The sequence below is a fragment of the Xenopus laevis genome, chromosome 5S, assembly GCF_017654675.1.
Source record: "Xenopus laevis strain J_2021 chromosome 5S, Xenopus_laevis_v10.1, whole genome shotgun sequence".
Classification (NCBI taxonomy): Eukaryota; Metazoa; Chordata; class Amphibia; order Anura; family Pipidae; genus Xenopus; species Xenopus laevis.
Window position 1 is genome coordinate 28,941,652 of NC_054380.1, and position 15,344 is coordinate 28,956,995.

Below are 15,344 nucleotides of genomic sequence, written 5' to 3' on the forward strand. Positions count from 1 at the left end.
GTTGAACCAGAATACCAAGCAACATTAGGAAATGCTCCCAACTGAAGGCTTTTCATTAGCGCCTCTCTCGTTGTTTTACTCTTCCCGTCTGCCATATACGATGGAAGGAAAGTGTGCAGGTGTAGCCTCGGAGTTTGGTTAAAAAGAAATTAGGCAATGTGGTGGGATGAGACGAGTTTTTGGGGGTTTTTTTTTTTGCATTTGTATCCTTCGCTTACAAGGATACAAATTACATTTAAAAAATGTAAGCGAAGGATACAAATGCAAGTACACATGTCTAACAAGCGCCCAGGTAAACTTAAAGGAAAACTGTACCCCCAAAATGAATATTTAAAGAAGGAAAGGTTGAAATTAAGTAAGCTTTATCAGAAAGGTCTATATAAATACACCAGTAAACCCTCAAAGTAATATTGCTCTGAGTCCTCTGTCAAAAGAAACACTACATTTATTTCCTTCTATTGTGTATACATGGGCTTCTATATCAGACTTCCTGTTTTCAGCATAAACCTCCAGGGCTAGGACTTGAGCATGCTCAGTTTGCTCCTCTTTCCCTTTTCCCCCTCCCTTCTTCCATCCCTGCTGTAATCTGAGCCCAGAATTATGAGTGAGCTGGGAGACTCAGGCATGAAGTGATGTCACACCAAGCTAATATGGCAGCTGCTATGCTAAGCAAATAGAGAGAGCTTCTAGAGCTGTTTTCTCAGGTATGGTAAAGAATACTATAGGATAATTATAAGAATTCTAGCTTGCACTTGTAGTGAATCTATTGGCATTAAACTGCTTCGGTAGGTTTCCTTCTCCTTTAAGCAACAGATAGTTTACATCATATTAAGTGACATTAAATAATCTTACCAAACTAATATATATATATATATATATATATATAGATATATATAGATATATATGTAAATATTGCCCTTTTACATCTCTTGCCTTGAACCACCGTTCTTTGATGGTCTCTGCGCTGCCTCCGAGATCACCTGACCAGAAATACTACAACTCTAACTGTAACAGGAAGAAGTGTGGAAGCAAAAGACAGAACTCTGTCTGTTAATTGGCTCATGTGACCTAACATGTGTTTGTGTGCACCGTGGATCCTATGATCCCAGGGGGCGGCCTTTATTTTTTAAAATGGCAATTTTCTATTTAGGATTACCCAATGGTACATACTACTAAAAAAGTATATTATTATGAAAATGGGTTATTTAAATGAAGCAGAGTTTTACATATGAGCTATTTTATGCAATATGTTTTTATAGAGACCTACATTGTTTGGGGGTTTAGTTCTCCTTTAATAAATGTGCATGTGCATGCACCAGGTGGGATTTAGGAGCAGATGCTATGGGGCTGTATAATTCATCTTGCTTGGTGCGTGTACTGTTTTTCACAGTCATATTCATCTGTATAATGTTTGTGAAGCCAGAGATGAGAACTAGACGATGAAAGGGTTAATGAATGGTAGGACACTGTTGGCTGCTGCGAGGACTGATCTAATCACTCCTGTATCTATGTGCATCTGTTCGCTATGAGGTCATTCTGCATGCTAATGATTTGCAAAATGAAGCGTAATGATGGGCTTTATACAAATGCATGTAAACACACTCTACCTGTTACTTGAGGGCACAATATAGGGAGGGGGAATTATTATTGTCACCGATTTATAAAACCCCAAACATAATTAACCTGCCTTCGCACCTTCAGTGGCGCAGCAACAGCATTAAAAGGGGTTAATTGCCTCGTCTTTTTTTCTGCTTACTACATACTGAACTAGGGATCAGCTTGTACCAGTGAGCGTAATCTGATTTTATGGCCTTGAAATGGATGCAAGATTTGTGTCACCCGTCTGCAAAGGATTCTAATTCATTGGCCATTAATAAAGTAGCGAAAGATCTTCGTAAATTAGTCATGAAAAGCAGCAATTCATAACGTCTGGCAGTTGGCATTAACATTTTATTTATTATCTTGCAGGAAAATGTTAGCCAGTGATGAGGCACATAGGCCGATAGGACAACAACAGAATACGAAGCAGAATTCAACTGTTAAAGGAACAGTTCAGTGTAAAAATAAAAGCTGGATAAATAGATAGGCTGTGCAAAACAAAAAAAATGTTTCTAATATAGTTAGTTAGGCAAAAATGTAATGTATAAAGGCTGGAGTGACTGGATGTCTAACATAATAGCCAGTCGACTACTTCCTGCTTTTCAGCTCTCTAACTCTGAGTTAGTCAGCAACTTGAAGGGGGACTACATAGGATATACCAGTTCAGTGAGTTTGCAACAGATCCTCAGCATTCAGCTCAGATAGTCGTCCAAATAATAAATAAATTTTGACGCGGTGGATTTTTAGTGGGCAAATTTTCTCTGCAGTTTCGCAAACTTATTCGCCAGCGGCGAAAAGTGGAAATTTGCCGCAAATTCAAGCCTGGCGAATTTATTCACCCATCACTAGTTATGGCCCATGTGGTCCCCCCCTCAAGTCACTGATTGGTTACTGCCTGGGTAACCAATCAGTGGAAACCAAGAGAGCTGAAAAGCAGGAAGTAGTGTTCTGTTATGTTAGACATCCAGTCACTCCAGCCTTTATACATTACATTTTTGCCAAACTATATTAGAAACATTTTTATTTTGCATAGCCTATCTATTTACCCAGTTTTTATACTGAACAATTCCTTTAAATGTGTAATACTATGTCAAAGCTACACAGCTGTGAATTATGGCAAATGTAGTTTACAATGAAACTTGACTTGCTTTCTAACCAGATGAAGGACAGGTTGGCTGCCAGCAAGAGCTCCGAGTGCAGTACTGTAAACTTAAATGCAGTTTATGAATGGGGCAGTATAGTCCAGCAGTGCATTGATGATATGCCTTTAAGTGTAGGACTACATGGACGATTTTGGAGCGATCCGACGTGCTGTGCAAAAACGCAGGCGTCAAATCGGATGCAACGGAAATAAGGTAAGTGAATGCATTGTCGGATGAAGTTGCAGCGTTGATCCGGCGCTTCACGACTGTCGGATGCAGACGCTGTGTCGCGTCAGATCAAGGCTGCAACTTCATCCGACATTTCCATTACGTACCTTATTTCTGTTGCATCCGACGTGACTCCTAAGTTTTTGCACAGTGCGTCGGATTGCGCAGAAATCGTCTGTGAAGTCCTACCCTAAAACAGATAGCGTCAAGCCATAAAATAAAATGATGTGTTTGATTCAGAATTGGTGAACCTCACTTTTCAAGTGCTTTAAAATTGCACTGTTTTTATTTAACAGTTAAAGGGGCAGTTCTTCATAAAACTCAAGATAAATGTTATAAAAGCAGTGGTATTCTAAGACAATTTCCAAAAGTTGTTTTTTTTTATTATTATTGTTTACTTTTTTGTGCAGCTGTCAGGTTTGAAATTTTAACTGCTCTCTGGTTGGTGGGCTTAATGTAATTACCATAACAACACGGCATGAGGTTGGAAGTCAGAATAGAAGATCAATACTAGAGGGCTGAATAGGAAGATCAGCAATAAAAACAAGAATAACAATAAAACTAAAGTGAATTGTTTTTTAGTTGTTGAGGTCAGTGACCCCCAACAACCACGTAGCGTTTTTAGTAGAAGGCCAAAAAAAAAAAATAGGAAGGCTTCTAATTAAAAAACCATAAATAATCAAACAATGGAGACCAACTGAGACATTACCTAGAATAGGTTCATCTGTGATATACTAATTGAACTTCCCCTTGAATTACTGATAAAATGTCTCTATATAAATATGAACTTCTCTTGAATAACTGAGGAAATACATACATCCTTGGAAGTCGTATGTCAGGGCATTTAAGTTGCAGTAACTAATCCAATGAAAGAGGTTATATGTATGGAGCTCTTCACAAAAGGGGACTACAGTTAAGCCCCATTTGTTTTCATCAAAAAAAAAATTTGTTTCCCAATAGCAGTTTACAGTGTTGTATGATATATACAGTGATTCTGACAATATTTCAGTTTACATATGTATGAGTGCATGACACCAATGGCGGTCTAAAAGGTTGCCGATTGTCTGGGTCAGAGCCCATGTCTCAATAAAGGCGTTTTATAGAAAAGAAACGCGTGAATTGTGCTGTCTATGATACATAATTCGGAAAACCAGTTCCAACAATGAAACATATGTAATGATAACATAGAATAGAAAAAGAAACATAAAATGAAAAAGAAGGAAAAACAAACTAAAAAAGGAGAAAGAGTTAGAAAGTGGGCCGACTCACAATTTTTAACCTCTATAAATTATCAATTTGTAAAGATCCCTATTCTATTTGCCATTAGTTACAGCTATAACAAATGAGAAGGGAGGGTCCCTTTATATCTATAGTCTATCCAAGGTTGCCAAACTTTCAGGAATGAGGGGGATTTATCCAGAGATATGTTGGTCAATTGTTCATTTACAAATATCCAGTCAATTTTAGGATTAAGTAGATTATAATTTATGGATATGGACTTCCAAGATCTCTCTAAAACTTGTCTAGCAGCTAAGAACATGTGGTTGATTAACTTTTTTATGCCCTTGTTGTGTTTTGTGGTGTTGCTCCCTTTAGTGCTTCGTATGGATTTTTTTTTGCAGGTTCACATTTAATACTGCAAATATCAGGTTATATACATGTATCCAATATCTAGATGCTTGGGCAATCCAACCATATGTGGGTCATAGTTCCTGGTGTAGCACATAAAGCAACCAATACTAAGGTCTGGGTACACGCGTGCTAGTCTACTAGATGTAAGATACCAACGGAAGAGACATTTATAGCCTGATGCAAGTAATATTGTGTTATTGAAACTTCTCTTTAGGTTATCCCAAAGTTTTCCCCATTCTGTGTCTGTTGAGGTTCTTTCTCCCACATCTGGATATAACGTAGGTTGAACCCCCATTTTATGGTTTGCTGGGGACAAGAAAAATGGGTGTTAAATGAGAGAAAACATAAAATCAGGGGATGGAAAATGGAGATTTCACTGTTCAGAAGCAAAGTCCATAAATAGGCTCCTGGTGTCATAGGCTGAGGATGCCCATGTACCAGCTACAGTCGTGGATCTGAAGGATACACTAGACCCTTGACTGCAGTGTGGGCTGTGACTGTGTAGCAGCTGCTTGAGAAGTTTCTGAACAGATTTGGGGATTTTAAAACAAGACACTAGTTGCTGTTAAAGCTTTATTCTCTGGAAACTGTTGCCTTTCAGCAAATATCTCTTCAATGTTAGTGAGCATTTTTTGTGCGGTTACAGCGAGGCTCTTTAACCCGCAGCCCCCAGGATTGCATACAGCCCTCCAGACCACCCAAAGGCTTCATAGACATGTTTGTTATCATTTATATTGCTATCCTGCTGACAAACATATGGTTTATTAGTTAATTGCCCCAATGCAAGGGATACATAGGGCAGTACAATTAAGAAGCAGCTAAAGGTCCTTTCCCTAAAAACTCAACATGTTTTTATCGATAGAACATGTTATAACTGATAACATTCTTTTGAAACCCGTCCTAGGTGTAGAAGGGAAGCGTTCTCAGTTTGATAAAAAAAAAAGTGCACAAACATCACATCCACTATAGTTATAGAATCTTCCCTAACTATTGGCCTGTGTAATAGCTCAATCTTTCATATCAGGGCTATGTCAATGGGTCATGGGAAAATGTATTTTTTTCAAAGACAAATATCTAAGATATCTGTTCCGTAGCAGAGAGAAGCTTCCTTCAATTAAAAAGCCCTCTGTGCTGCCAGCATTGCAAAAGTGACCTGCGTCAAAGAGCCATGCAGAAAAAACTTTAATAACATTGGCTTAGTCCATTGCCCCCGCTGTATCATCATCTTGATACAGCACTCCATCACCCTTGAGAAAGTCGGGACACAACGAAACGCATTGGGAAACAGATTTAACAGACTTTATTGATGAACAACCATTTTCTGCTAAAGTGCAATAAATTTTTTTTTTTTTTTTTACACGATGGGAACGCGCCCCTTCTTTTATGTTGGTTTGTTTACACACTGTATTATCAACAAAGGTCTGAGATTAGTTGCTCTTGGTTTTAAAACCCAAATTGTTGCAAACACTAGCATGAATGTTTACAACAACATTTTTTCGTTTCAGGTAATTGAAGGTTTTATATACCCTTTACATTCATTTAAAATCTTAAGTTGTCATGCTACTGTTCCCAGTGCAGAATCAGGCAAATATTATAGAGACAGTAAAAATCTCTACTATTGTTATTTGACGTGAATCCATCTCCTCCCCCCCAGTTTCCAATTTGAAAAAGGCCATTCACACTTGCTGATCCCGACTGATTCATTGTCTTGCAACTCCAATTTCTATTGTTTACGAGGCCTTCCATTCAGAGTCGCATGCTGGAAGTAGAAATGCCCCCATAGCAGTGTAATTGAGCTGCCGTATGCATGGCTATCCCCCCGGCTTAACCGTTTAAAGAACAGCAGTTGTGTATCTTCTGTGCTGTCTTTGGGCAGAGACCAGCGCTGCTTAACAGCTGTCATAGCTTGAGGGTGGGCTGGCGTCTGGAGCGGAGGGCAGGGAGGAGGAAAGAGGGATGCTGGAGATTAATTATATATCATTCTTTCACTTCCAGCATGTTCCTGCATTTATCTCTGCTTAATGATCAGTTATTGTTTCCACCATTTATAGCTACAAAGTTTTTTGTAATCCTGCTGTCGAGCCTTTACACTGGAAAATGGCATAAGTGAAAAGAAAAGTTGGCTTTCTGGGTAAATCTTATTATGAGCTGCTGATACTTGTCCGACAAAACAAAAAATACAAACCTATTTTTCCATTCTGTTATCTGTTTGGATTATCCGTTTATTTGTCTTTTGCAATCGCTTGCTATTCGTATTCACAAAGTTCGTGCGACGTGAGCTGAACTGTAGGCACCAGTGAATGGGATCAATAGACTATTCCTCACAATAGAATATATATTTAGAAAATTTCAGTGTCCCCACATCAGTAAGAGAAAGTTTACAGGCAGAGAGGATGGAGGGATAACCACAGACTATGATGCAAGAAATGTTCCACTTAAATAAGATCCACATTATTCCTGTGTCTGTTGGAAGGAACAGCCTGCATAATAACTAGGGAACCGTTTCACCCCAACATCTATCCAGCCGTCGGCAAAATGACTTCTGCTCTCCTGTCCCAGTGGGGCCCTTGTTCAGTGTCAGCTATCCTTCTCCTTATTGTTACTCTTTTCAGCCGGTCTCCTCCCCCCGTTCATTTCTGACCCATTGTGTCCTCTCCCTTCTAGATGTCTTCTCCCCTTCTGTGCCTACATCTGTTCCCTCCACCTTACCTTCTACTTCTTTTTGTTCATCCCAGCCATTCCATTTTCTTCTTCTTCTTCTATTGATCTTCTAAGCTCTCTGTTTGAGGTCTCCCTAAATCTTACATGTAAGCAATATCTGGCTGCAGCTTTCCTTTTCTATGGTACACAAACTCTCCTATGAGTATGAATGTCCTGTTGACTTGCTGAGCAATAACTGTGAGCTCCTCATAAACTTGCCCCAGATTAGTATCGTTCATACAACTGAATACAGCCATGCCATAAGGAAAGTGCAGGCTGAAGTATGGGGACATTTCTTTAGTGCTTCATTGGGGGCTGGTGCATTTTTCTACTGGGCTTTGCTAAGTTGCTGCATTATTTCACACTAGGACATTCCAAGTTATAGTGTATCAGATCATTCTACTTTGTAATCAGTGGGGATCACCATTATTGCCTACATATACATGGTTGAAATCATGTTTGGGTGATGATTGACTCTCTAGTGCAATACTTAGGGCTCCATAAATATCAACATTTTTATATAATCCGGTCCCCAATACTGTGGTTTGCTGGCTAGTAGACTCATTATGTGGGCAGCACTGCTATAGTCTATACATTTTTCTTTGCTTGAAATAGTTGAGGCAGTCAAATTCAGATTGCCTCACGGAGGCAATGTTGGGCGACTATTGAAAACGCATCGCCACGTGTGCTTTAGCGCAGGCGACTTTTCATTGTAGCCTATGGGAAAACACGCTGAGGCAGTTCGGGGAGATTGTCGCTCAGAAGACCAGGCGATTAGTTGCCAGGCGACAAAATCTCCCCGAATCTCCTCGTGTGGACTAACCCTAAGAACGTTCGATATTTTGGAAACCCTCAGATCCTACATCATATGTGGTTTTGGTTAAGATTTTAAGAATTGTTCTCAGATAAATATCTTGGTACAGTTATAAGCTCTATTAACCGGAATGTTTGGGACCTGGATTTTCCTGGATAAAGGATCTTTCTGCAATTTACTTTTCTATACCTTACGTCTACTAAAAAAATAGTAAACCCTGTAGAATTGTTTTGCCAAAAACATGGATTCAGGCAGCACAGTTATCATAAAATACAAGCTACTGTTTTATTATTACAGAGAAAAAGGAAATCATTTTTCAAAAGTTACAATTATTTGCATAAAATGGAGTCTATGGGAGATGGCTTTTCCCATAATACAAAATCCCATACTTGTCCTAATAATGGGGCATGACACAGTCTGTACTGTACTCACACCACAGTCTATAGTAGAACACAGGAATGTGATTGCATGTTAATTCAATGAGCCTGTAAAAAAGATGCATTGTTACAAATACCATAAAGTTTTGGTAAGGAATCACAGCCTTTTCGTTTTTGCTTTCAGTGCATTAGAGCATTATAAAACTGAACATAGCTGTAGAGATATAAACAGTATCCTGGACATGTATGGCAGCCCACCCATCCAGACCAATGTCTATATACTATGGATGAGGTGTGTTATTGGCAATAAACTACCCTATAAGGGGCCTTCACTCCCCGAATGCTGCAGTCTGTTCCTTTAACCAGATTTATAGGTGCATAGAAAAGCAAAACTAGGGGAAGAGGTGCTGCCTGAGAGTCATCCTAAATGACTACAATTCACTCTGTTTTCCACCAGTTTCTATGCTGAGACTCTCTACATGTATAATGTATATAATGCCCATTCCATTGAACAGCTGCTACAAAACTAGGGTGCACACTTTCTGTTATATAGTAAAGTGAAAACTAGCATGTACAGTACCTTTATCTTTTCCTCTGTTCAGTAAGAAGAAAATCATGGTGCAGTGGTTGGCTCTGTTGCTTTGCAGGGTCCTAGGTTCAATTCTAGCCAGAGAACTATCTGCAGGGAATTTGTATGTTCTCCCCATGTCTGTGTGTGTTTCCTCCAGGTGCTCCAGTTTCCTCCCACTCTTGTTCACCTTTGAGTTAACTTTTAGTATGATGTAGAGAGTTATATTCTGAACAATTTGCAATTGGTTTTAGTTTGTTTATTATTAGGGGGTTTTGAGTTAATAAGCTTTTTATTCAGCAGCTCTCCAGCAATCTGGTTGCTATGGTCCAAATTACCCTAGCAACCATGCACTGAATTGAATAAGAGTCTGGGATATAAATATGAGAGACCTGAATAGAGAGATGAGTAACAATAGCAAAACATTTGTAGCCTTACAGAGTATTAGTCTTTTGATGGGGTCATTGATCCCAATTTGAAAGCTGGAAAGAGTCAAACGAAGGATTCAAACAATTTAAAAAATAAATAAATAAAGACCAACTGAAGAATTACTTAGAATTAGCCATTATATAACGTACTGAAAATGAACATGAAGGTGAACCACCCCTTTAACAGACTCCTCAAACAATTGGTGGTAGTGGGTGTGTGAATGTGATAGGGACCTTAGATTGTAAGCTCCTGTGGGGGGAGGAACTTGTGGCAGTATAATGGGTATAGTGCTGCAGATACACTGACACTATATAAACAAAGTATGATAATGTTCCGAGCAACCAGGGTGCCCATATTGTCCTTTGCATTGTACACTAACAAAGAAACTGTGACTTTTCTCTGATGAATATGCATGTCAAGCAGATGTTTTTACTTACTGGATTTTATTTTGTTCTCCCCCCATCCCTTTTCAGATTAATATGTAAAAGTCTCTTTACGGTAATGGAAAAAAAAAAAAGGTAAGATTTGAATTTCATGGGGCTGCCCTCCTTCCACCATCACCCCAGCTTGTTTCACTGCAGCTTTATTCCACTCACCCTTTATTTTGTGGCTTGTAAGAAAAAAAGGAATAAAGAAAACAAAACTACACGCATTCTTCGCAAAGCTCCTGTGAAACAAGTGGCACTGGGAATAAACACCTGACTGTGTAGTGGCACTGACAATACTGGCAGTTAGTATTTCCCCTGCCCCTGCATGTCTGAGCTTCAGTGCAAAAGCACATTCTTTGCCTTTTCTTCTGCTTCTGTTTCTTCTGTTTGCTTGGGGCGGAATATGACACCAGCACCTGCCATACTGGAAAATGTCTTTGTTGCTTGCACTTTTGTTTGTATTGCTGCAGGGGAGCCAATGGGAGTAGAATCCATTTACTTTTCCCCTCCTGCCTTTTCTCTGTAAAGCCTAAGAATCTCTGAATAGGATCTGGAGATAGCACAGATAAGAATTGGCACGTGCTGTGCAGCTTTGGCCCTTTCAGTTTGCCAAACTTAATAAGGACCTCTTTTTTTTTTCCTTTGGTGGCTGGGAGGGTGGATTGGGATTCTGAATGGAACAGCTGGGAGAGGAGAAAAGAGACAAAAGAAGAGGGGAAACACTGAGCGGCTCAAGCCTAAGATTGGAGAGTGCAGTCTACGGAGCAGGCTGGCCACACGCCAGGTGTAACCTTTGCACGCTCTTTGGCTCTGCTTGTTTGTCTGGCCAATTTATAATTGTGCTTTACAACTACGAGTACTGAAAGCATAATGGCCAGTGCCCAGGAGGCCTCACTGCTGCCCTATTTCTATTACAATGTAGAGAAACAACCATTTGCATCTTAATGCACAGGAACTCTGATATTAGTGCAGTTTACCTTTAAGACTTACAAGTGTATTAAATATGGAAACATATAAAGCCAGTTACCCAAAAAAAAAAGGTTTCTTTAGAAATGGAAATGTAATAGTTGCGCATAAACCCTGAGTTGCTTAGCACATAGGAAAAATGTTTCAGACCCGATATATATTCCACCAAACAAGGGATTTGTGCTTAATGGTCACAATTTAGAAATCGGGAGCAAATTTATAGCCAACAGTTGTTTTTTGTAGCAAGAGGAGCACATGATTCTGTCTAAAGGTGGCCGTACATTTACACCAAATGGCATCTTATCTGCCCTTGTGCAGGGGACTCTGACAGGCCCATCCACCCGATATCTGACCAAAAATTGGACAGATATTCATCCGACAGGTTTAAAAATCCTGTTGGGGCATAGGCTTGTGGATGTGGTTCTGACTGCCGACAGCCTGCATTTACAGGCATTGTGATAATCGGATCAGCCGATATTACCCACCTTAAAGGGCACCTCTTGGGTAAAAATGTTATCCCCAACCAAAGGTGCAGGCTAATAGAGCCTACATTCTGGTTGGGGATAACAGTAGGGTTTTTTTAAAAAAATGCCCCCCACCAGCGCTACGCTACCCACACCGGGAGGGAGCTTCCGGTGCGAGCAGCCATGTCCAGTCACTCGCATGTGCATAACGTGTATGTGACGGCATGCACATACAGAGCAATTCGGAACAGTTTTTTATTATGCACATGCGAGTGACTGAACATGGCTGCTTGCACCAGAAGCTCCCTCCCGGTGCGGCTAGTGTAGCGTTGACAGGGGGCATTTTTTAAAAAAAACAACTACTGTTATCCCCAACCGGAATGGTTGTGGATAACATTTTTACCCAACAGGTGTTGTCAAAGTCTGGGAAGATCCACTTGTTTGGTTTTAGGGGCTATAAAATGAACTCTCAATGGAGAAACCTGCCCAAATTGCACTTTGCTTTTACAGGTTGCTGCACTTGATAATGTTCAAAATCACCGGCGATTTTTCATTCTAGCCAGCGCAAGAGTGAGGGAAGGCGTTCGGGGAGATTGGTCGACGCAAAGACCAGGCGATTAGTCGCCAGGCGACTAAATCTCCCCGAAACGCTCAGTGTGACCTTACCCTTAAGTAGTACGGAAAGATCCCTTATTTGGAAAACGTTACCTGTATTTGTTTGTGAATCCAGTGCAAATGTGGAAATGAACCATTATCCAAAGCAATAAAAAAATAAATAAATGTAAGAGACATAAGATAACCCTGGGTAATTAGGGTGATAATGATACACTTTTGGCCATATTTGGATCTTTATTTCCTGTTTTCCATTTAGGGTAAGGCTACATTGGGCGTTTCTGGAGATTTGTGTGGCCTTACCCTAAATGGAGTCGGGTGACATTTGGAATGTTATAAATAAATGAGACTTTACTTTGTTTCCCAGTTAATTTCACTCAAAAGTCATCAGCTATGTCATGCTTGTGTCTCCATTAAATCTACACCTTGTACCTTATTGCTCCGACGGTGAGAGGGTTAATTGGCTTCCAGCTTTCTGGGGGAAATCTTCAAAATTTCATTAGAAGACAAACGCCAAGTAATTAGAGTTCGTGGCAGGCAGCTTGCAAGTGAAATTACAATATTTGTATGAAAGGCTTTATCTTGCGCAGTTATTACTTGCTCGTTGTGCAGCTGCCGTCTCACTATCAATCAAAAGGGTTTCACAAGGCGCTTCAAGGTTGATTGCATAGTTAAGGATTTGCCAGAAGAAAGTTGTGACTGATGGAATGCACAAACTTTCCGGCTAATGGAATGTTATGGGAGCTTGTGAGCACCTAGGTGTGGCCTGTCTCAATACACAAGCATCGCTCTTTCATATGCGCAGGAGCTGCTATTGTTCAGTCGCTTGCACGAGTGCTGCTTCAGCTTGCCCAATTGGCTGAAATTGTATTAATTTGACCATCTGCCATTCTGTTTAGCTGCAGGAACATATGATACAAAAAGCCGCTTCCCTCCCCCTGTCTTCATGCCCTCAGGCAGCACAAAAAAAAAAGGATAAAGAATTTCCATTCCTAACCCTCCCAGACTAACCAGCATCTGCATTTTTTCACAGAGAAGTTTTCTTTAAATGTTTTGCATTGATGAATTTTAATAAATGTTCCCTTCCCCAACCCCCGGCCCGTTCTGCTTTGTACTCCCAGACACCATTTGATGAAGGGTTTTGTAAAATAAATCACTGAATGCAGGAGAGAGAGAGAGAGAAACCCCTGATACAAAGGATTACTGCAAGGCAGGCTAACACCATTTATTTCCCTTTGCAGGAGGGTCTATGTTCTATGTGGGATCTTTATCTGAAAGCTCAGTTTTAATAAGAAAAAAAAAAAGAATAGAAACCAAAAATGTGAAACGATTATCTTGATATATCCCTTCCACTTGCTTTTTTTTTTTTTTTTTTACATCTGTATATTACAATGATTATTTTTTTCTGGCTTTCAGAATAATTCTTTTGAAGGGCTATATTCGCTTTATTCCACCTGCACTTTGCCAGTAGTCAGTAGCTGCTGCACTGGGTCTGTCCATATGCACGCAAGGAAACCTTACTTCCTTGGAGGATGCATGCCTCTGCATGGATATAGGCCAGCTGGAGACCATATGCTTTGCCTCTACATATGACACACCATCTAAACCAGGCATGTCCAACCTGCTGCCTTTCCAGTGGTGTTTCATTACAATTCCAAGCACACCATGTTGAACCACATTTGAACCCTATTGTCGACAACAAAATAATTTGTATTTTCCATTTTGTTAAGGTGCATCACATAGAGGGTTGTGTTTGACCTGCTACATGGGTCAACCTGAGCAACATCCATGAGTGGATCACTGAGAGCCAAAGAACTAATAGAGAGGATCAGGCCGGAGGTCAGGAGCGGAGGGAGTTTGGGCCAACGGGGCCCACCGGGTTTTTTCCCAATGAAAGGTTGACCATCGTGACCCGGGGAAAAATCATGGTGGGCGCCACTGATCCAGACTCGATCTGCTCCTGCCCTTCTCCATCCCTACCCTGATCACTGTAATCGTAATTAAAGGGGTGGGGAACAGGTGGCCCCTGCAGCCCTGGTGGGCCTCGCACATCCCAGTCCAACCCTGCTTACAGCAGCCCATCTGACTTTTGCCAGAATCGACAGATTGCCAGTCGGTAGGGATGCACCGAATCCACTATTTTGGATTCGGCCGAACCCCCAAATTTGGCCGAATACCGAACCAAATCCTGATTTTCATATGCAAATTAGGGGTGGGAAGGGGAAACATTTTTTACTTGTTTTGTGAAAAAAAGTCACGCGATTTCCCTCCCCGCCCCTAATTTGCATATGCAAATTCAGATTCGGTTTGGCTGGGCAGAAGGATTCGGCTGAATCCGAATCCTGCTGAAAAAGGCTGAATTGCGAACTAAATCCTGGATTCGGTGCATCCCTACCAGTAGGTGACTGGTTATAGCAAACCAGACTTAAAGAAAATGTTCTATCTGAATATTTTCTATCACCTGAAAGCAATGACATTACAGTAGACTAAACAGATGACTTCTATTACCTTTAGTTTCAAGACACATGTCATACTATAGGCCTGGACTGGTTGTGGATTTGGGGCAAATGCCAGGGGGGCTGCTGTAAGATGCTATAGACAGTCATTTTTTTTTGGGGCTGTTTGGGCCTCGGGCCTCTGTGTACTAGAAATGTCAGGGCCTATTTTAAATGCCAGTGCAGACCTAATCATTCCTCCAGATGAATGTTTCCAATGCCATCTTACTACACATTAAAGGGATACCGTCATGGGAAATGCATCAGTTAATAGTGCTGCTCCAAATCTGAAATCCGTTTCTCAATAGAGCAAACAGATTTTTTTATATTTTATTTTGAAATCTTACATGGGACTAGGGGTATTGTCAGTTTCCCAGCTGCCCCAATCAAGTGACTTGTGCTCTGATAAACTTCATTCACTCTTTACTGCTGTACTGAAAGTTGGAGTGATATCACCCCTTTCTCACCCCCCCCCCCCACAGCAGCCTAACAACAGATCAATGGGAAGGTAACCAGATAACCGCTCCCTAACACAAGATAACAGCTGCCTGGTAGATCTAAGAACAACACTCAATAGTTAAATCCAGGTCCCACTGCGTCACATTCAGTTACATTGAGAAGGAGAAACAACAGCCTGCCAGAAAGCAGTTCCATCCTAAAGTGCTGGCTCTTTCTGAAAGCACATGACCAGGCAAAATGACCTGAGATGGCGCCTACACACCAATATTACAGCTAAAAAAATACACATCCAGGATTTAAATTTTATATTGTAGAGTGAATTATTTACAATGTAATTTAGAAATAAAAAGATACACCATATAAAGCATGACAGAATTCCTTTAAGCTGATTTAAGCATTATTTTAGAAATTGAAGTTAATTGATGTGACAT

At 40.5% G+C, this 15,344-nt stretch overlaps 1 protein-coding gene across 3 annotated transcripts in view; it reads left to right on the forward strand.

The window, feature by feature from the left end:
• Positions 1 to 15,344, forward strand: part of ralgapa2.S (Ral GTPase activating protein, alpha subunit 2 (catalytic) S homeolog) — a 175,723-nt gene that overhangs the window by 153,461 nt on the left and 6,918 nt on the right. Inside the window, exon 40 of one of the 3 annotated variants that reach the window (XM_041564348.1) lies at positions 9,963 to 10,007. The exons of the other annotated variants lie outside the window; for them this stretch is intronic. Within the exon in view, the coding sequence (XP_041420282.1) occupies positions 9,963 to 9,967 (5 nt within the window). The 3' untranslated portion in view covers positions 9,968 to 10,007. The remainder of the gene's footprint in view (positions 1 to 9,962; positions 10,008 to 15,344) is intronic. 3 annotated transcript variants of the gene reach the window in all.